We start from the raw sequence: 23,637 nt of genomic DNA, 5'->3' as shown, positions 1-23,637 counted from the left end.
ACAAGAGTATTGTCAAGCTTGAAATGAACAATAGTATTGTCAGTGTTAGGCCTAAAACTTCCGGAAGCTTCACAAAGCGAGCCTTGTAAAATTAGCTTTAAAAAGCAAGCTTTGCAAAAGGAAAGAGACTTGTGGTCAAAAATGCGCTGCAACCAGATAACACATTATGCTGACTCTATAAAGTGAGATAAGTTGTACCCCCCAGGCACAGCTTGTCTAACCCACATTAACCATATTTAAAACAATTGGCTACAAGAAAATAAGCAAGCATAAATTATACAGCCAAAGCGACAACACTAACCACATTAAACATTTGGCCTAACCTGATTGGTTGACCTGCTTCAAAACACAGGGGGCAGATGAGATAAAATGTGTAGAGCCTCAGGTGGGTTTGTGTGTGTGTTGACCTAAAAGAGATCACTCTTTGTCAGGCTCACATACACCCCCTGAACCGAAGGGACTTGCGCTTCACCGACTATCTGTGCCTGGCCAGTGCAGAAAGCGGTCGACTAAAGGTAACGTATCTTTGAAAAATGCAGGGTAAGGTTTTGGAGTAAAGAAGTCTGGGTTGCTCGAGCTGATTTGATCTCAAGTAGTACTGACACTACAGTATTAAAAATGGTAGTGTCGGAATAATTTGATCTCAGGTTATATCAATGCTGCAGTATTAAAAATAGTAGTAAGTACCTGATACATATCACTTGTACTTGTCTTCAGTATAATTTGCCATTTATATTAATCCTTATTCAATGCTGGTCTTCAACTTTTCTTTTCCTCTTCTGTCTGTGTTGCATTTATAGCTGTTAAGTCATTAAAAACCTTTCTTGAGGAATAATCAGTAGTTTTAATTTCTTTATGCAGACACCACTTAACCTCATTACATCTGTGTTGGGTGGTGGGAAGCAGTGATCACCCAGGGTATAATTAGGGCCCTGATGTGTCTCCCCCTCTTCCATAATCTCCACAGGATCCATGAAGTACATAGGGATGATAGGCCTACACTGAGACACCTGACCATAATGCTAGGCCTAAGACCCCACTTGCTCCAGACCTAAGCCTAGACTTCGGGTCCCTACCTGCCCCAACCCTAACCCTGGGAGCACTATCTACCCTAGCCATAATCTGAGAAACCTTTTCTGCCCCAATGCTAACCCTAGGGTGGGAGGCCCTACCTGTTCCAACCCTAATCCTAGGCTCGGGGGACTGTACCTGCCCAAACCATAACTTGTGAAAGTTTATCTACTCCAACCTCTAACCCTAAAATATGGTGCCCTTCCTGCCCAAACCCTAGGCTGGGGGGGCCTTACCTGCCCTTCAATGTATCCCAAGCCTGAGGCATTTTTCCAGCCCAATTCTAACCCCAGCCCTCATTCTCATGAGACACTTTCTGGTCTCACCCCACTCCTATTCTGGGTACCTCCCTGCCTGCCCCATCTCTATCCCTGGACCAGGGGGACCCTACCTGCCTCATCCATAGCCCAGGCCAGAAGGGTGGAACACTACTTCTAACCCTGACCTTAGGATGAGGTACCCTATCTGCCCTTCACCTAACTGTGGGCTGCGGGGACCCTACCTGTCCCAACCTTAGTCCAGGGAGACCATACCTGGCACTACCTCAGCACCAACCTACATAATTTTGCAATAAACTGATGCATACTAGTTCCATCTTCAGGGTACACATGCTCCCCTTTCTTTACACTGATTGGAAATCCCAATCACCTCATAACCATATTACAGCTCTGTAATGTGCAAACTAATTCCCATCTCCTCAGCTCACAGACAGACCTCTACCAACTAGTCTCATCTATTGCATAGACCATTCAATATAGCTACAACCCAGAGAATGCAGCTGCAGTGCATGCAGATAATTCCCAGTGGGTATTGCCAATGCCATGGAGGCAGAGTCAAGGTTGGGTGCATGTTTACTATAACAGTGTATTTCTTGGTTTTCAGTTTAAGTTTTGCTAAACTCAACATTGTGGAAGGACATGAACTGTCACTAGGAAACTAACTGCATAAACATTTGCCATTTGATTATATGTAGTTCAAATCCATCTGCATTTTTTCTGCCAAAAGCAGCACATTTATCCCACTTGCTTTTAGTTAAGCAAAGCTGCAGCCCGTATTTTGCCATCTAACACAAAATTACCATTGAAGGCAATGGAGTTACAAACATGTAAGATAGCAAAATTCATCCTTCTATTCAAAGTGGCAAAGCTTATTTATAATTAAAAATAGCCAAATAGCCTAACTATTCATATCAATATTCAATCTCTGAGACCAGAAGTATGCTCCAACTTTCTCCAATTCTGCCTTTGTACAGTAGTGAGAACAGGGCTATGGTAATAGCCTGCATTTCTCACTTTCAATTCCAGCATATAAACTCAAAATTGCCTCATCACTCTCCTTCTTAACTCACATACTGCACTCTTGTAACCTTATTTTGCATTGAGGACTTCAATTGATCTTCCATAAATTAAAAACGTACAGAAGACATCTTAAGAATTTACAACAGGCAGCAATCAAGGACCTCAAGTTTCAGTTTTGGAAATTTAGTCTTGGAAGCAATAAGTATTTGAATGAGGGGTCTGAAGAAAATGTTTCACAGGTAGGATATAGATACTCAAGTTATTCAGTCAAATACTTTTGAAGAAAAATGAGTGTCTGAAACCTGTTTAAGTAATAGTGAATGAAAGCTGAACATTGTACATATTTCCTTAAAAGCTTGTCTGGCAGGAAATTTAAGTCTTGAGTTATACTTCACGTGGGTATATAAAACCTCATTTAAAACTATAAAATGTAGCCAAGCAACATGTGTGCAAGATTAGTTGTAACTTGAGGAGGAAAATCCAGACATCACCCTGTGTAACTACTAATGGGTTTGATTTGTCCAAATAAGTATAAACAAAAGCATATGTAAAACTCTAAAATAGCACTTGGAAAAATGTTTTAATTAAGCTTTAAGTCTGAAGTGTTAGTTTGACCAAAATTATAGAATGCTAGAGGCGCCATGCTTCAGGTGAGATTTAGGTTCTGCTACACATCTCATTTGTCCCCAGCAGTTAAGTGCTTGCATTATTCTGGCCAACTGTTCCATTTGCTTATACAGTCATTGTAACTCAACTAGTATCTAACTCACTATACTTTAATTTGCTTTGTGGTATTTTATATTAAAATGGTAATATATGAAACAATATTGTAAATTCTATTAGAAAATATTGATTTTTCAGACTTTTTCCTAATAAAATGTTTAAGGGAAAACTGAGTACTACACAATTTCAGTGTGAAACACAGAGCTAACATTTCTGATCTTTCGTTGGAGCTCAGGACTGATATAGTCTTTACACATAGTGTAGAAAACATGTACTAGTATCTTTGAAAGAGTGAAGAAATTCAGTCAAACATGACTTGCCAGCCTATTTACTTTTTTTTTTTTTTTTAATAATTCCACATAATGAAAATAAATGAAGATTCCACACAGGGATTAAGAAGGATTAAATAGGTAAGTGAGATTTGACTTTAAAATTATTAAACACTTGTTCATATAATCAATGAATGTATCACTTCTAAATAAAATACATTCAGATACAATATGGAGTTATTTTTTTTTAAATCCAATTTGTAAACATCCCTTTTAAATCAACAAAAAATTGATACAGTTCAAAGGTCTTACTGGCTTTCTTTTGTTTAATATATTCTCCCACCGTTCTTTTATCAAATCACAAAAAGTAGTATCTTACATTATTTAATGTTTTTACAGAGCACTTGTATGAACTTTTACTTTTGTAATAAGCTTTAAATACAATGTATTTTCAGTGAACATAGCCCTAAAAGTAATCTTAACTGGCTAGATATACACAGCATTAGAAAGCAGTTGTAAAAAACACAAAGCGAACAAAATATATGTACAGTATATCAAAATCAGTCAAATATTTTGACCTGACGATTTCTATAACAAGTAGCAGTAATTTTAAATTGCATAAAAAGCAAAAACAGTGCCAACATGCCTCCAAGCTGTGAGCTATGGTAAAATATCAAGCACACATTTAAAATAGAGAAGAAAAATAAAGTCCAAAAATCAGAACCAACCCTGCCTTGCAGCCAAATATGGGTAATCTGCTTTTCCACTTCTATAATGCAAAGGGCCCTAACAATGAAGAAAATAATTCCTATGCTACATTAAAGTGAAACATTTTTCAAACTTTTGTCTTTGCATTTTTAACATTTCATTTGTCATAGAAAGTAAAGATGAACTTTCAATTCAATAAATGCACAATTTGTAAATCAGAGAAGCTCCTTGAAGAACAACACTTTTCAAACCTTGCATAGTGACAGCTGGCATTGATGTTGCTACCATAGCTTCAGCAGAGAATACAAAAAAGGAAAACATTTACTTCAAGAGTAATGCACGCACAAACACATAACTTGTTTTCTGCACAAAATTCAATACAGTTTGATCATATTAATAAGAGGGAAAACATTTTTTAAAAAGGGGAAAGATAGTGTTCACTAGCTTGGAAATAAAATAAAAGTAAAAAACCACAACATTCCATAGTAAAATGCAAAGAATAAACATTTCATTGTAACACCACCTACTTGCATCACTAAATAAGCCCCATACATGCAACAAATTAGAACTATAGTATAAGACTGTCAAATGAAAGGTTTACTTTTTATATAAACAAAAGTGTAAAAATAGTAATAGTTGCATTCTTCAGATTTAATGCTAGGTGAGGATTTTTTGTCCCTCTCAAACATTTGCTAGCAATTTCAACATGAATTTGACAAACAAGATGCTGATTTAGGAGCCATGATAAAGATACATTGTGCCTAAGACAGTATTATCGTATTTCTGTTCAACTTTAACAGAATTTGAATGCTCAACAACACTGTTAAGTTCAGGGATGCTTTCAGCGGTATCCCCAAAACCATGATAATGCCCATAGTGCAAAGTATCTCCAAGATCATCAACCCATGATGGCCTGTTAGACACAAAGCTACTTGGGCTTCCATTCAGATGCAGTGAACCACACATATCGGCAGAAGTATTCATGGCTTTTTCTGGTTCTTCAGTGCCGTTACTGGTGTGAATTCTGTGCCTATTGGCAGAAGCTACTTCAGGAGTTATTCCATTAGGTATTAATGTTAAACATTCTTCATGCCTGGCATCCATTCCATTGAACTGTGTTATGGCGGTGAAGTCCAAATGTCCATTGATGGTACATCCATTTGTCAATGCATTCAAAACGGAGCTACTGCTATTCATATCTGCATTAAGAAATATATCTGTCACCAAAAATTGAGAATCAATGGAAATACATAAAAATGTCTCCACTGCACTCCACTTTTGTTTTTCAAAGCCTATGTATGGAAACTTGAAAAGGGGGACGGAAAAAAAAGTGCAAACCTAATTTTTATATTCTATGTCAACATAGGTGGTTTAAAAGTAATGTAATCTGACTTTGATCAGTAAATTTGAAAGCTAATTTCAATTTCAAAAACATAACTGCTAACTAAATTAGAAATGTAAATATATATAGCTATGCTAATCTTTCTAAGACTCTGTGAATTTTAGAAAAAATAAGATTAAGTGACAAGTGTAGAGTAACAAAGCAGACAACATTCCAAATAGTATTTTGAGAAACAGGACAAAGGTTTTTTGAAGTTAAGCTACCTTTTTACACAAATTTAAAATCCACCTGAACAAAAGAATCTCTGTGCAAGAACTGAAATTTGAGTGGACTACAGTTTTTAGCAGTGGTGATTAATTTAAGTTTCTTGCCTCCTCTTTAGTGACAGATCTCAGGTAACAGTACACACTGAAGCAGGCAATATGAACAAGCTTGTGTCAGTGGGGAATCTAATATAAAAGGTTTCCTAAGGTTGCATAGCGAACAATTAATTTCAGTATAACTAGTGGTTTACTTGAGAATATATTAGCAGGAAAAATGTGTTTTTTCTTAATGATAGATTTGTAACATCTGTACAATCCACATGCAAAATGCCATACAACAGCAAAATGCAGAGAAGACCATAAGATTAGTAACAGAAAACAGGAAATACTAAAAAGATGCATGCAAAAAACCAGACTGGTTTAAGCAATTTCTCGTTTGAATTTTAGTAATTAGTATACTAATTACCTTTTCTGTAAAACTAAATTTCAGTCAAGTTTCAAATGTATGTTTCTGCAGTGGTACTCAAAGTACTAGCATAAAAATAGATTACTGTGTGTGCCCTAAAATTACCTATTTTGTGTGTGTGTGTGTGTCTGTCTAACAATAGACTCAGACTTAGGGTCAGAAGGGACCATTATGATCATCAAGCAGAGCAAACCTAGAAACTTTAGTTCTGTATTTTGATATTTGAGCATTTTACATTTTCTGTGTCTCTCTGAACATATACACATACATTTATGTACATATTAATGGATAAATCTTTGTGCAGAAAAGTATCATTTGTTTTATTTCTAGCTCAGGACAGTTAAGTATTCTCTTACTAAATTGCCAAATTTTAAAACATGGGGTCCTTGTTTGAAGGAAAGGTAATGAGTACCACTGTTTTACACCGAAGAAGTTGTGGTTCTCCACGTAAATATAAACTGATATACATAATATGACATTGGTATATCACATATAGTAACACACAATGCCAAGAAAGTGAATGAATTGAGAGTTCTGTGACACTAAGTGCAGCAAATGAAGTTTCCTGCTTTATCCCTAAACCGCTTAAAATAATCACATTAACTAAACATTAGCCACAGAATCCTGTTGGAGGTCAAGTTTAAAAAAAAAAATTCAACATATTATGCCTACTAATATTGTGACAAAGACACACATTAAAAATTTGATCATGTGTTTAACAACTGGAAAAAGTGCTAAGTCCTGTTTTAAAATTGATAATTTAGGCTAGCTTTGCCAAGTGGATGAAGTTAACAATGGCATTTCTGTTAGTGAATATTCAAAAGCAGATCATGAATAGTTCTAGTGATAATTATAGCATTTTTATATTTGTTGAAAATAAGCATCCATAACAATACACAATATTTATGAAAGAGAAAGTCAGCTACTTTTCAATAAATATAAACATTTGGCAACTATCACTGGAGCTTTTCATCTACTTTTGGTGAATCCGACCAATGGGGGGGTATCAAGCAGAAACATTTTATTATAGTATGACTTACAACATGAATATTCATTTCAAAATGTAGTAATACACTAAAATAGTAACTCCTCCCTTTACCTACCAAGTGGATGAACAAGCTGACCCAAGACAATTTTTCTTAAGACAGCGTAACTCTATATACACTCTCGGGTTATTAAAAAGCATCTTGATCAAGCGGCCCCTGAAAAAATTAAAGTACTAATATGCACTACTACTAACAATGTGGCTGTTTTCATGAAGACTGATACAAAATCCAAACAGTAGTTTCCAAGATTGTTCCAAATGGCAACTCAATGAAAGTCCCATGGCATAATAGTCTTATCCACATAAAACAAAAGCAATAGCTGTTCACAACATGATTTCTACAGTCATATTGCTGTGTTTGAACAAATATTGAACACACAATCGTTAAGTTTGGACTATTATTTTTAGCTTATGTTGAGCTCATCTGAAACTAGCTAAGAGGTTCCACACATTGTTTCAAGAACTATATAAAACCATTAGGATATACTTTTCCTTGTACAATATTGGCAATTAAGTCTATTTGATACCAATTAAACCAATCAATCATTTAAAATACCTCTGAATTTTCCTTTAAGCTGCAAACATAGTAACTAAAAACAAGGCACATGAAATGTAAGCCTTTAATTAAAGTGAAGCAGCCATAGTGAACTTCTATTTAGATTAGATCAATAAGGTCTCCCTTATACCCTTGCAGTGTGTTCTATGAAACAGCTAATCTTCGATATCTACTTAAAAACCCAAATATTACTGTAATAACTATTATACAATAGTTTTCAAGACTCTGGACAACAGTGTGCAAAAAATAAAAGGATGTTTTATATTTAAATTAGAAATAAAATGCATATTGATTCTTGCAACGACAGGGAGTTTGCATTGCAGAAACTGTGTAAATTTCAATCTCTTTTGGTCCAACAGAACCACTCTCCTGTTTGGTGTCTTCAACCATTTGAATGTTGTTGTAGTTAACAGGAAACTGTCCACTCCCACCTGATACAACAGCAAACTCTTTATCAATGTGCATATTGTCAGCATCATCCTCATTTCCTCCATTCATCATTGGTATTAAGCCAAAGTTATGAGCTGGTAAAAAAAAGGTTAGATTTAGTTTCCAGAGCACATTTGAAAACTCGTATCCAAGCCAATAAACTGAAGTGTAAATATTCTCATTATTAAAAAAGAGAAAAAAACTGCTATAAGGAAAGATTAATTGTATGCGCATAAAATAAGAAATCTGAGGGGTGCATGAAGGGAACTCTGGATTAGAAGTGACTGACTGTGCGAGAATTAAGGATTTGGCAGGGGACAGGGGTTGGCAGCTCTGGGGATCCTTTCCAGTTTATATCTTGTTTTTAAAGCTCATGCTTCAGGGCTTCAGCTGGTCACACACAGGGGTCAAGAAAGGATACTTACCCCCAATGTATCCTGGGGGGGGGGGGAAAAAGAGGTTTGGTCACCCTCCTCTGAAGCATCAAAGATGTCCACAGATAGAGATCAGATCCATATGTGGGTTTGGCAAGAAATATCCCCCCAGGTCAGATTGGCAGTGACCTTCGGATTTTGTTGTTTTTGCCTTCTCCTGTAGCATGGAGCGCAGGTCACTTGCCAGGATTTTCTCACTTCATCAATTCCCTGCCATTGCAGGGACCTCAGGCCTTGATGTAAACTCAGTTCCTTCTATCTTCTGTCAGTGGCAACATAGTAGTTTAGTCTCCTGTGTGCTGTAATACTTTAGTTGTTGGTTTTAGTGTGTGTTGGTGCTGTTTGTTGCCCATCATATACAGAAGACTAGACTAGATGATCGGGTCATTCCTTCTAGCCTTAAACTCAGACTATGACTCAACACAAACTAGATGCTCCATCACATTCAAGTACATTAGATTGATTTTTCTGGTGAACTGAATAGAAATAGTTGACATTTCAATTACCCATCATTAGGCTTCAGTTAGCACAATGATACGAAAGAGAGCAATTCATACTTCCCAGAGAACATTTATAGCTTGGGATCAGACACCAGTAGATTTGATGCAGATTCTGAACGCTATCTTTGGAACCATAAAGACTATAGACAATTAGTCTAGGACATGAAGCCTACCTGCCCCAGAGAGTATAGGTGGCCTTCCCTCACCAATGCTTTCCTTGTTTCCCTCTGCCTCCAGAACACCTAAAATGTAACTGGGCTCCAAAAAATAGCAGAGGGAGAAAAAGGGGTGACCCAGTGTGGCGCTCTAGAGGCTATACAGTTGCAGAACAGGAGTTATGTAAGACAACCAATGCCCTTTTTTCCTTCCTGGCTTTGCCTCCATGGAGCCTTGCTAATTGGCCAGTGGAAGCAGCACTGTGCTCCCCAAACTGCCTCTGTTCTTGCTACATTGTAGAGAGAAAAAGACAGCTACCTTTTCCGTAACTGGTGTTCTTTGAGATGTGTTGCTCATGTCCATTCCATATTAGGTGTGTGTGCGCTCGTCACATGCACCAGTGCCAGAAGTTTTTCCCTCAGCAGTATCCGTAGATGACTGGCTCTGGCACCCTGTGGAGTGGCATCCACATGGCACGGTATAAGAGGCGCTGACAGCTCTCCCCACCCTCAGTTTCTTCTTGCCAGAAACTCCAACGGTGGGGAAGAAGGGCGGGTTGTGGAATGGACATGAGCAACACATCTTGAAGAACACCAGTTACAGAAAAGGTAACTGTCTTTTCTTCGAGTGCTTGCTCATGTCCATTCCATATTAGGTGACTCCAAAGCAGTACCCACGGAGGTGGGTAGTTCAGACATGTAGATTGCAACACAGCTCTGATGAATCCAGCGTCGTCTCTGGCCTGCTGAGTGATGGCATAATGAGAGGTAAACGTGTGACCAGAGGACCATGTTGTAGCTCTACAGATATCCTGGATAGGGATGTGCGCCAGGAAGGCCGCCAAAGACGCCTGCGCTGTAATTGAGTGGGCTCTGACAATCGGTGGTGGCGGAACCCCAGCCAGGTCGTAACAGGCCTTATGCACCAGGTAATCCAATTGGAAATCCTCTGCAAGGACACCAGGTGACCCTTCATCCTATCCACTGCAGCGATAAAGAGTTGAGTCGATCTTCGGAAAGGCCTGGTACATTCTAAGTAGAAACCCAAGGCCCTCTGGACGTCCACGGAGAGAAGATGGCTCTCTTCACTGGTCTTGTGCGGTTTGGGACAGAACACCGGGAGGAAGATGTCCTGGTTCATATGGAAGGTGGAGACCACCTTTGGCACGAAGGCAGGGTGGGGTCGCAACTGAACCTTATCTATGTAGAGGACTCCGTACGGAGGTCCTGAAGTCAGGCTTTAATTTCGGAGACCCATCTTGCGGACGTCACCACCACCAGGAACATGGACCTTCCATGACAGTGGGAAAGGGAGCAGGAACCCAGTGGCTCAAGGGGCAGGCCGGTGATGCTAGAGAGGACAAAGTTAAGATCCCATTGCAGGACAGGAGTCCATATCTGTGGGAAGAGTCTCTCGAGGCCTCTCAAGAATCTGACCATCATGTCATCAGAAAACACTGTCTGGCCCTAGATTGGTGAGTGAAAAGCGGAGATGGCCGCGAGATGATCTCTAATGGAAGAGCGTGCCAGGCCCTGGTTCCTTGAATGAAGCAGGTAGTCTAAGATAGACTGTACGGAAGAGCATGAGGGAGAGATGCCACGCTCTGATACCCAGCAGGAAAACCTCATCCACTTGGCCAGGTAAGTCCGACTGGTTGAGGGCTTCCTGCTTTCCAGGAGGACCCGTTGGACCTCACCCTTGTAAAGGTTTCATCTGCAGACATGCAAATAGGGTGACAAGTCTGCAGACTGTCATTGAGCCCTTTTCCTCAGAAAACTGCCTTAGTAAGTTCTGTCAACTTACCTTGAGGTAGACAAAGCTAAATCCCTTGTGAAATTTGGGACAGACATTATGAAAGTCAAAATCTTAACTAGAATAAGGTCTGATTTTTTCACTCAGACCAAGAGAGTCTTGAAGATGGAACACTTCTTTAGGGCATAGCTTAACCCATGTTAAGATGACATTCCTATAAGCTAGTCATCTAGGTATGGATAAGTCTGTAAGTCCTGATGATGCACATGAGCTGTGATCACAGCCAAGGACTTGGTGAACACCTTAGGAGATGCCACTCTCCCAATCAAATTGTTTAAGTAAGCAAGTAAACAAGGGACCCAAACCAATGCGGGACCAAAAAGGGGTTATGTTCCCCAGAAGAAGCCATGTGGAATCTGATTTTCCCTTGGGCATTTGTTCAGTTTGGGGAGGTCTAGAATAGTATGCAGGTCACTCTTCCTTTTATGAAAGGAATAATACTGGGAATAAAATCTCTCTCTCCTGCAAGGGTCTGACATTTTCTTTTCTCATAAGGGAGGCACATAGAAGGATCTGTTCCCTTAAAGCTTGGGACAGGGTCATCTCTTTCATCTTCAAATTGCTGTTTGGCAACAATGCTGCCTGAGGCAGAAATGAAGTTCCTTCATCTATCTCCACTGAAAGGCATAGGGCTACTTTCTAGTTTGGATTTCTATGCAGAACTGACCCATAAATAGATAGCTGAGGCCTGAAGCAGTTGATTTAGTCACTTTCAGCTTCTCCAGGATCTCATTTGTTTTGGATACAACACCCATACACCCACAACAGAGATCCAAAATCTGAGTCTAAGTCTCAGAGGAAATGCTTAATTCCTAAACCATTCTTGTTTTCCTAAAAACACTATTGAAGTTCAGATCTCTCAGCAGTGTCTGAGACAATGGGGATCTTTGCCAGCCTGTGCCAGAATCTGGCTTTCTTAAGGAAATGGGAACTGAGCAAGGAGCAGAAGTCAGTCTTCTCAGTTCCAACCCTTCACATCACCAACCCATAAAACTTTAGCACCAGCCTTCTCTAGAACTAGTGCATTAAGGATGCACTATTATCACAGATCCACGAAGTCCAGTGTTCTAGAACAGCTCTGGAATAATCTCTGGGAGGACCCCTTCCATCTGCCAATTGACTCACGTTGTGCAAATCCTTGGGCTTCCTGTTCTCATAGGCTGACAATGTGGTTAGTGAACACATCTCATAATCTTGCTCCAATGCAATCAGGTTATACAAATCTTCTAGCATGGTGACCCCTGCACTCTTACCCCATCTGTTAAAATACTCTCCCATCAGGGTGGTGCCATCCAAGCAAGTCACATCCTAAGTCTTTTGCACACTCAAACCTTTTCCTAAATGCCTCAGGAGTCAATTCAAACGTGAGCAGCAAAGCTTTTTTGAATAGTTCATAGTCCCCAATATCAACTCCATTCATCTGGCTGTAAGCCTGTATGCGTTTGGAACCGAGTAAGGGGGTGAGACAGCAAAACCAGTTCAAAAAGTTAACCTGGTTCAAATCACAAGCCTTTTCAAAGGCAGTGAGGTAGGTATCTACATCCCTGCCTCCTTAATCTGGGGCAGCAATTTGGTATCTAGGTTCCTTGCGGACTTGGCATCTCATGGCCTCTCCCTCACTTGCCCCTCTGTGGGTCCTCTTGCTCCTCTGCTTCTTCATCTCCCATTCATGCTTTCATTGCTTCTTGTAGTCTTCCAGCAACTTCTCTCTCAGCTCTAACTACCATTGCTTCAAATCTGTTCATGGGCAGCAAGGTCATGAAGAGCCCTTGCTGGATAGGGAACTGGTCTTGTGGACACCTTGGCTGCTGCCCTGGTGCTGTTCCTGGACTCTGTTGGGGACAAATTTGAGGCTGGAACCTGCCTCTTAAACTGATCATTCTTCTCCAGCCATGCAATCAGAGGCATCTTCTTGAGCTTCCCAATGCCTAATCCTCTCAATGCACAGGTGTGCAATATCCTTCATAAGGAGATGGCTATACACCATTTTCTGGCTATTTCCTTTGGCTACCCTTGTTTTACTGATGCTAGTCATGAACAACAACATACTTCTGGTGCATTCAGAAACCAACCATCCTCTTGGTGCATTCAGAAGCCATCCTCTGCTACCACCTGTCATGGATCCACAGATCCAGTGCTCTGGAACAGTTCTAGGAGGACACCCCTCAGGGTGCCATAGCTCCTTAGGATCTCACTCTTTCGCTAGGGTAAGACACTTGGCTTCCCTGCGTCCTTGAACTGAACCTCAGAGCGTCCAGCACCCCTGCTTCAGACCATGATCTCCCTTCAGTGAGTTCACCTGAGTTGGACACTTGAGAGAGAATTGTACACCCAAAGGGGGTAATACACCCCCACCTTCTGCATCTGTAGTGGCTCTTGGCAGGCATTGCAAGAACAGCATGGTTTATTAGATGTCTGGAACATAGGATACAAAGTCCTTGGTTAGCATAAAGAAAAAAAAAAAGTTAGAGCATGCTCCACTCTGGTTACCCAGAGCCCAGCAAAGCAGTGTCCACCCCTGGCTCTTGCGATCTCTCTCCATCCTTTGTTCAAGTTCCCAAGCCAGTTCTACAAGCCTCTCCTCAGTCATTTGTTGTCCAGCTGGTCAAATATGGCTGGCGTCCTGCAGAGGTGGTGGACCATTCATAATCATTAGCTGCTAAGTACCAAAAGTCTTGGTGATTGGATTTGCCATTGTCTTCACAGACCCTCCATTGACCTGGGCCCCAAACCCAACAGAGCTAGGCACTATTCACACCATTCACATGCCTGCCCAAGAGTAAACAGCCTTTTCCCAACCACCTAGTTATCCATGCAGCATATAGAGGAAACTGAAGTGCACACAGTATTCATAAAAAATAGCGAAAATTCCCCACTTCATCACAACTTCATTGGCAACAATGGCAGGGCAATCAAAAGCTAGCAACCCCAATAAGGATTAAATCCCTTCTACTGTGGATAGGGGGAGGGGCGAAGACACTCTCTCGGTGGTGAGACAGGCTTATCTCCGGGCAGAGAAGGGAGGGGGGAGATAGTTCCTCCTGGGTTTGATTCAAACAGTTGAATCAGGTATCTCTTTCCAGTGGCTAGGAGAGAGAGGGGGGGGAGGTTTCCCTCCGATGAGTGGATCTGGACACAGAGGATGGTGTAGAATCTTCAGAAAGCCCTCTTCTTTGACACCTTTAGAGGCATTTCTTGGAGATCATGCTGGATGTATCAGATGGATGCCTTAGTGCAGGAGACTAAACCAAATGGCCCAGATACCAGGAAGTTTTCTCCTTCAGGACAATTAAGATCTGGGAAGGCCAACTGCACCAAGGTCTGGCTGAACCTCTTAGAGCCTCACCTTAGCGCAGAGCAATTTTTGAAGCCATAGAACCCAGAGAAGTGCTACTCCTAGTTTCCCACCAAAATCTCAGATACTGCAGCCTCTGAAACTTCTTGAAGGGTTCCTACGAGGCTATCTTCTGCACAGACTGATTTATCCATCTGAGCATCTAGGAAAATGTGGTGCAGAAGTAGGTTTCACAGACACACCACTCATGCCAAAAAGATTTTTTGCAAAGGCTTTTCCAACTTCAGGGCTGAAGGAAGTGATTTTGGAATACCACTTGCTGGTCTTTTGGGGCCCTTTTAAAGAAGAGCCAGCAGATGTTCCAGGATTTTGGCAAAACTATTTTCTTTCAAGTATGTAAAGACATTGCTCGTGCCCAGTTCAGTCTTTTGAAAAGGAAAGAATCACGTTGTGAATCTCTGCTTTTGTAATGCTCCAAAAGGAATCCTGTTGGATCACTAATATCTGTGACTTATGAAAATAAACAAAACCTTGTCTCATCATCATTGGCAATCCCTTTATTCGAGTGATCTCTAATATGGATTTACACATGGGTCCTGAGATGATTTAGGAGTCTGATCCTGGAACCACAGATCTCCCTACAGGAGGTACAGACATTTCCTGGTGGGTCAGCTGCCTGCTGAGAAAGTTCTCTTTTTCCTTCCTTCTCTCTCTAGTTGCAGTGTCAAGGGCAAGGTGCTTCTCCTTGAAGTGGACCACTGTCTGATGGAGGATGTGCTGCCATTGGGGTCAGTTGGTGGCTTGCTCCTTCCAGCTTATGATGTCCACATCAGTTTTCTTCAGATACACTTTCAGTGTGTCCTTGTAGAGTTTTCTCTGACCACCAGGGGATCTCTGACCATGAGTGAGTTGAAAGTAAGACTTGTTTTGGGACACAATGTCCAGCCCAGCGAGCATGAGGATCATTGCTTCAATACTGGTGACACTGGCTTCAGTGATGATGCTGGCGTTAGTGCAACGATCCTCCCACTTGATGTGAAGGATCTTTCGGAGGCATCGTTGGTGGTACCGCTCCAGCCTCTTCAGGTGCTGTTGATAGGTCAACCCAGGTTTCGCAACCATAAAAGGAGTGTAGGGGTTAACAATTGTCTTATAGACCTTGGTATCCTGCCGTAGGTCAAGGCCTGTGAAAACACGTCAGAGCAATTTCCCAAAGGAAGCACTTGCAAACTGGATCCTGTGCTGGATCTTACTGTCGATTTTTGCATTTTGAGAAAGTTGGCTACCGAGGTAGCAGAAGTGTTCGACCGTCTCCAAAGTTTTTCCCTTGATGATGATTTGTGATGGATTGTGTGCAAAGCCTGAAGCAGACTGGAGCACTTTAGTCTTCTCAATATTGAGTGAGAGTCCTAAGCTTCAATAAGCTTGTGCAAAAAAATCCAGTGTGTGCGAGGATGGCACAGTCATCAGCCTACTGAAGATCAGTAACGGATGCCCTGAGGACTTTAGACTTCAAGCGGAGACTTCGAAGATTAAAAAGTCGCCCATCCATTCTGTATTGAATTTCAACTCTATTGGGGAGGTGGCCTTTAAAGAGGACCAAAATGACTGCTAAACAGATGGAGAACACAGTTCGGGCAATAACACATCCCTATTTAACCCCAATTTTGATGATGAAAGCGTGCATCTCCAGGCCATTACAGAGAATGGTGGCAGTCATGGAGAAGCCTTAATACATTTTTGCAGTGCAGCCAGATCTGGCCAGTACCTTCCACAGGGTTTTGCCTGTGGAAAACCTTGTCTAACAAACTATTTATGCAGGATTTTTTGGGAAGTTTTTAACTACTGCATAATGCTGAAGGGAAAGAAAAATGTCTCCAACTACAGCATATGGCAGAAAGAAAAATGGTGGGATTGTTGGTGAGGGCAGCTATTTATATTCTGGGTCCTTTAAGAAGGCCATAGAGCTAAGCACACACTCCTATTGAGAAGGCAGTCAACATTACATATATTATATTAAGCAAGAACTAGGCAATGGCAAACAGTTGAAGAACAAATGATGGTTGTGAATTGGACATAGTACTCCAGCTGTAGCCTCACCAGTGCTAGTAGAGCAGGACATCTGCCTCGCTTGTCTTACAACATGGGAGGTAATTGTCCAGTCCTGCTTGGTACTGGTGAGGCCTTAGCTGGAGTACTATGTCCAATTCTAGATGTCACACTTTAGGAAAAAGATGTAGACAAATTGGAAACTGCCCAGATGAGAGCAACAAAATGATAAGAAGGTTTAGAAAACTTGATCCATGAGCAAAGGTTAAAATACTGAGCATGTTTAGTTTTGAGAAAAGAAGATGGGGAAGGGGGGGAGGAACCTGATAATAGTGTTCAAATATGTTAAGGGTTGTTATAAAGAAGATGGTGATCAATTGTTCTCCAAGTCCACTGGGATAGGATAAGTAGTAATGGGCATAATCTGCTCCAAGGGACATATAGGTTAGATATTAGAAGGGAAAAAAATATCTTTGACTCCAAGGTTAGTTAAGCACTGGAATGGACTTCCAAGGGAGGTTGTGGAACCCACATCATTAGAGGTTTTAAAGAACAGGTTAGACAAACTTTGGTCAGGGATGGTCTACATTTACTTAGTCCTGCATCAGCACGGGGTCTGGATCTGATGACTTCTCCAAGTCCCTTCTAGCCCTATATTTCTGTGATATGATCTTTATGACAGAAAGTAGCCAAAAGATGCTCCACAATCCTTTTATGAATCAACATCTGAGTCAGAAGAGAGTGCACACATTCCCTCCAAGTTACTTCCTGTCCATATAGCTCTGGGACTTGCAGAAGTGAGGCATGTACTCACTAAGAGTGGGAACCTATAAAGATAATTCTTTAAGGAGGCCACCAGTCTTGTTTTCATAATTTTATTCATAATTGATTCATGTATCCCTTTTTAGGGATGTCAAAAAACTTTCTAGCCCAGAGTACCTTCTCTTACTCTCAAAGCCAACAATGATATTGCCCCTCCCACTTTTACCTCTGAAATCTCACCTTCAGTCCTAGCTTTCTTTACTCCAGCAGAATCCACATCTTCAAAGGATCTCTTTCGACTTGTCCCACCATTGACTGGATTGGGACCTCCATTTAACGTGCCATTGCTAAAGAAACGGTTCAGGTGACAGTTCTGGAGGTTCAAGAGAAACTGGGCACACTCTTGGAAGCCCTGGGTATGTGCAAGATCTGCTGCTGTCAGTCCACTGGCATTTCTCAAGCTGCACAATACAAAGAAACTGAATTACACTCATTCATCAACCCACCTTGACTGCTGCTGCTGCTCTTACTGACTAACTATCTGCAGGTGATGAGAGAGAAAGAACATAAACTTAACAAATTTCCATTAAGGAATTATTTATCAATCTTAGTTTTAAAACTAACTTAGCCTTTGCACATATCTGGCTTCTAAGCAAAATTTGGGAGACAATATACTTTTCAATAAAATCAATATACTATGTGCCTTTAAAAAAGTATCTTCCTATTTAAACATCTCAAAATGCTTACTTTCTAAATTACAGTCTGAAGCATCTGACCTTTACACAGACTTCAGACTCCTAAATCTAAATCTTGAAATCTATCACCTTCTGCAGCTTATTTTGACAATCTATTTCTTTATCTTGAGTAAAAACCACCCTCAAAACAAACTTAACATGACTTAGCAATTGTCCATGGCATTCCGGTATCTAAGACAACAATAATTAACATCACTCATCTTCCTAACAATAAAATATAAAAACTATGCTTAGTTATGCTTTCCTTATGATTTATTTTTTGCTCTTGTTTCTTATTTCAAAGTGTGTGACATTATAAATGCTGAGGACTTGTTTTGTTATTTTGCTCAAGATTGGTCCAAGATGGAACACTGGCAATGAATTTTCTAATTTAGCAAGATTATGAATTAAATGAAGCCAGATAGGACACCAACAGTTACAGACGAAAGTTTCAATTTGAAAGAGTTCTCCCTTTGCCCTTCCTCACTGATAAGCATTTACATGAATGGCCTCTGACAACAGTAAACCTGTCTTTAGAAATATGAACATTAAAGTTTAATAAGAATATGTTGTAACAAATAAAAAAGTGTAGACAAAGGGGGTTGGCAGCAGCAGAATTAAAGAAACAGAGAATGCTGATGAATCTTTCCTAACTAGATACACTGTGAAACAAAACTTCCCAGCCAGAAAACTGGATCTTTACTTCTTAAATTTTGTAGTTTAGGCAAGAAGCTTATTACTTTAAATTCCTGAAAATAAGGAGATGGTCCAACAGAGAGATAATTTAGGAGATTAACATACCCAATCCATTGAAATTCCCCTGAAGTATAATAAATTGCTCTTGTCAAATACATGAAAACAAAGGAACTGAGCAAGTTATAGACAGGATCTAAATTATTCTACCTATGTCGCATTGGTATAGTGTTCTTTTCAATTTAGTCAGAACTACTATTTCACTATTAACAAGCATGATGTAGGAATAATTCGGAAAGGCCTGTGAAGGATAGCTGACTAGGTCCAGCATGAAACTCTAAACCTTGACACAGACTGGACTATGGAATTTGAAAGGCTATGGACTAGGGTTGTTTCCTAGAAGATTGTAGTTTGCTTGCCACACTGATCAGAAAGGAGGTAAAAATCTTTACAAGCAGAACTACCATTATACCAAGACCAATACCTATAAGGCACACAATTTGGTTCACTTACTTTGGTCTCTACAACCAGAAACATCACTGACTTAGGGAAATTAAGGTGGTCTCCTTTTCTACCAGAATACTCAAGTCATCCCCTATGGACCTTGCTTGTGCTAGCTTACCTGTGCAGCACAGATATTATTTAACAGGTGCTACAGAAAACCCAAGATTAGAGATTTCAAACAGTGCAAGTTTCAGGAACATATCCGTTGTTGAACAAAGTTAATAGCTCCCTCCCATCAGCTCAGGATCAAGTGAAACCCATATCCACTTAAGTCAGTGTTTCCTAAAGAGTGGGTCATATTCCCTCACCTCATTGGAAAAGGGGCATGTGCACAAAGGACTAGATGAATGACAGACTGGTAAAAGCTGAGACTCAGGAGGAAATTTATTAAAAAAAGGCTCTAGCTCTTATGGTTGTGAAGAAAACCTTTTAACATGAAGCAAATGCAACGGATGCGAAGACATCTGCATGGGTTTGCAGACACACTCAAGCAAGAGCTCTGAGATGTGGATTGCTCCATTCATTTAAATGAGTATGAACTCAAATACCAATGATAAATAACAATGTTGACATTTAAAAATATTATTAAACTATTTCACTTCTCTAAGCAGTTAAGAAAGGAGGGTAAAATGGTAAGAAGAGCAACACCAGCATTTCCCAAAGTGGCAGATGGGGCAAGAAAGACTATCCAGGTGGAAGATGTATAAATTAAGATGCTTAGGCCTTTAACACATAGCAAGGTTGCAGAAGGGCACAACTACTTTCATTTTTCCTGAAAGAGGTGTTAAGTTACTAATTCCCAAACTATTTAAATTAATGGGGGAGAAGAGAAAGCAAAGACAGAACTAGTCAGAATTTGTTTTTAAAAGAATGGTTTCTCCCTAAATTGAAGGTCCAGGCACTTTGCCTTCTATGAAAGAGCTATCACACTACTGCTAGTAGTATTGCAGTAGCACGTAGGTGCCCTGATGTGCTAGATACTATTTAAAAAAAAAAAACAAAAAAAACCCACCCAACAAAAACATGGGAGCTGCACCAAAGAGCTCATAAATACATCTTGCAAAAAAAGGTTGAAAACTTCAAGTCAGGTCTTAACTAAATAAAGCAAATGGGAATTCCCTACTTCAGGAGGCTAGTAATGGGAAGAAAGAAGAGGACACAAACTGGAATTGACTGAGGGGGTTCCAAGAATCCAAAAAAGAGACCAAAGAATAAAAAAAGTCTAGTAAAAAAAACAAACCCTAAACAGGCCTACCATGTTCGGGTATCTTTTCTTGCACACACATCTAGAAGGGAAGTTTGTTGACAAGAGCACAGAGTGACAAAGAGGCCACAGCACTGTGAAATACTAATGGAAGCTAACGGAGAGAAAGACTGAAAATACTCAATTAGCGATCTGCATGGAACAGACAGGAAAGAACCATAGGGATTATTATAGTTATAGGATTTGGATAGAGGTCACACACCTTACAGATGCAAAATTAACCTTCATCAAGCAAGCAAGTGGGTTTTCCAAGTAATGTCACGGAAAAAACTGGTGAAAGCTGCTGCCATCCACCACTGAAAGCAATCTAAGTACACAATGAATTGCAATATTCTCATAGAATCTTCTAAAGGCCCTGAGTCAGAACATGAAAGAGCATAGTAAAAAACTAAGAGCTCCACTATACCTTTAAAAGCACTGGCCTGGATGGGGGCTGGTGCCGACCTGGTCAGCACTACCTTAGCAGCAAGCAAATCCATTACTATACCCTTCAGGGGCTGCAGCAGGTATTCTCTTCTGTGGCTAGCCAGTGGTGCTGCACATTTTCAGAGATGTTAGTAGCTAGCTCTGCCCATCCTTTGTACTAACATGAACACTAAACTATTGCCAGATCCTGTAGAGGGATGGGCATGATTCACTGTACCATACCCTGCCCTTTCCTTATACTGTGTGTCCAAGGTCTGGCTACAACTTGCTTCTCATGTCATTATGATCTGAGCTCCTATATTAAGTCTCCAAAAGGCATTTCCAGACGAGAGTCAGAGTTTTAAGTTTCCTCTAGCAGGAAGGGGAAAAGGAGGAGTGGCGTGGCAAGCTGAATACTCCTTTATTAAGTGAGGTGGACTGTGCCTCTTACCACTGAACAGTAACTAACTGACCTGTATCAATTTCTGAATTAGTACAGGTGGCTGGGAAATAGAAGGCAAATTCAAGATTGTGGAATGTGATTGTATGCCAGGGTTCACTGAAAAACATAAAAGAGGCTACACCGTTTCCAACTAGAAGACTTACTGGAGGCTAGTACTAAGGAATACAAGGAAGATTTCCCTAAGGTGAGTCAGATTCTCGGCCATGATGTAATCAGAGGTGCCTGGTCAACTGATGAAGAGAATACTTCACACTCTCATACCTACTTGAAAAAGCAGTAAGTCTTTATAAACAACACAGATTCTAACAAGGCCTTAAGAAAATAACAATGGCCATATGGGGTCAGACCAAGTATCCTATCTTCTGACAGTGGCCAATGCCAGGTGCCACAGAGGGAATGACAGAACAGATAATCATCAAGTGATCCATGCCCTGTCACCCATTCCCACCTTCTGGCACGCAGAGGATAGGGACACCATCCCTGCCTTCATGGATCAAACCCTGAAGGGCAAATAAATTTCAGAATACATGCCAATCTATGGGCAACAGGGAAGGGAGTTCTCTCAGACTTCAGGTTTCCCCGGTACTGTCCCAAATTTTTAGAACACTACAGAATACTCTAAAACCAAAATTTAGACATGGCTCTGACCAAACCCTGACAGGCCTGAACCTTGGGTTCTGACAGCTCTTTCAAAAGATCCCAAAGGCATTGGTTAAAGATACACTGCCATAATGCAGCTGCTAATCACTAGCAGCAGATGGGACTGCTGTACTTACAATTTTACAACACAGAACATGGAACCCAATCTGACAAGTCTCACAAAAGGCTGTAGAGAGGATGAACTAAATTTCTAGAACGACAGAACTATCCAAAGGTAATAATGGGGGACTTTAACCATGCAGACACCTGTTGGAAAAGTAACGCAGCAGAACATGAAATGCCAAATAAGTTTTTGGAATATACTGGGGACAACTTCTTGTTTCACAAGATGACGTAATCAACCAGGGGGACAGTCCTTTAGAAATGATGATTCAGATTAACAAGAAGGAATTAGTTACAAATCTGAAGTTGGAAGGCGATCTGGGAAAAAGTGACCATGAAATGATGATTTCATGATTCTAAGGAAAGGAAGAAGTGGCAGCAGCAGAATAAGGACAATGGATTTAAAAAAAAAAAAGGCAGACTAAAATTCACAGAACTAGTAGGTTAGGTCCCATAGGAAAACAATCTAGCGGGGGGAAAAAGTTCAGGAGAGCTGGTGGTTTCTCAGAGACAATATTAGAAGCACAACAGCAAACTATCCTGATGCAAAGAAAAGATAAGAATAGTAAGAAGCCAATACTGCTCCAATCAGAAGCTCTTTAATGACCTGAAAAATTAAAGGAACCCTACAGAAAGTGGAAACATGGACAAATTTCTGAGGAGAAGTAAAAAAGAATAACAAGCTTGTACATGCACCATCAGAAAGGCACAAAAGGAGTTACATCCAGCAATGGACATAAAAATCAATAAGAGAAGATTCTATAAATACATTAGGAGCAAGAGAAGTGTAAGTCCACTACTTGGCAGGGAAAGAGAACTAACAACAGATAACATCAAGAAGGCTAAGCTGTTTAATGCTTATTTTGCTTCAGTCTTTGCTAAAAGACTAATGGTGACCAGACACTCAACACAATTAATATGAGCAACAAGAGGGAACCAATATACGTCAAAATAGGACCTTTGAGAGCTCATGGAGGACAGGTAAGTCAGATCCCAGGCTACTGGAAAAGGGCAAACATAGTACCTACCTTTAAAAAAGGTGAATAAAGAGGATCTGATGAATTACAGACCTGCCAGCCTAACTTCAATACCTGGAAAAATACTGGAACAAATGATTAAACATCAATTTTTAAGCACCTAGATGATAAAAGGATAAATAATAGCCAACATGAATTGTCAAGAACAAATCATGCCAAACCAATCCAAGTTTTCTTTTGACAAAGCTACTAGCCTAGAGGATGGGGGTGTAGCTATAGATGTGATATCTTGGTTTTAATATGGCTTTTGACACAATCCCACATGACAGTTTCATAAAACAACTAGAGAAATGTGGTCTAGATGAAATTACTATAAGGTGGGTACACAACTGGTTCAAAGACTATACTCAGAGTAGTTATCAATGGTTCGTTGTCAGACTGGGAAAATGTATCTAATGGAGTCCAGCACAGGTCCATCACTATGTGATATCTTCATTAATGACCTGGATAATGGAATGAGGTGTATGCTTATGAAATCTGCAGATGGGAAAGGCTGCAAGCACTTTAGAGGCCAGAATTAGAATTCAAACCAATTTTGACAAACTGGAGAACTGGCCTGAAATCAACAAGATGAAATTCAATAAAGACAAGTACAAA

At 40.3% G+C, this 23,637-nt stretch overlaps 1 protein-coding gene across 5 annotated transcripts in view; it reads right to left on the bottom strand.

Annotated features, from left to right (window-relative positions):
- Positions 1–3,654: 3,654 nt before the first annotated feature.
- ANKRD10 (ankyrin repeat domain 10) overlaps positions 3,655–23,637 on the bottom strand; it is a 43,164-nt gene continuing 23,181 nt past the window's right edge. For 4 of the 5 annotated variants that reach the window (XM_045007751.1, XM_045007771.1, XM_045007777.1 and 1 more), the window contains exons 4-6: positions 17,419–17,639; positions 8,173–8,265; positions 3,655–5,268 (exon numbers count right to left, since the gene is read on the bottom strand). In XM_045007751.1, coding sequence (XP_044863686.1) covers positions 4,802–5,268; positions 8,173–8,265; positions 17,419–17,639 — 781 coding nt within the window. In that variant the 3' untranslated portion in view covers positions 3,655–4,801. Of the gene's footprint in view, positions 5,269–7,243; positions 7,343–8,172; positions 8,266–17,418; positions 17,640–23,637 lie in introns of all 5 variants that reach the window. The other variant, XR_006577440.1, reaches the window with a different exon arrangement.

The sequence above is a fragment of the Mauremys mutica genome, chromosome 1, assembly GCF_020497125.1.
Source record: "Mauremys mutica isolate MM-2020 ecotype Southern chromosome 1, ASM2049712v1, whole genome shotgun sequence".
NCBI classification, from domain to species: domain Eukaryota; kingdom Metazoa; phylum Chordata; order Testudines; family Geoemydidae; genus Mauremys; species Mauremys mutica.
Note: the sequence above shows the minus strand (reverse complement) of the source record. Positions and strands in the feature narration are given on the sequence as shown.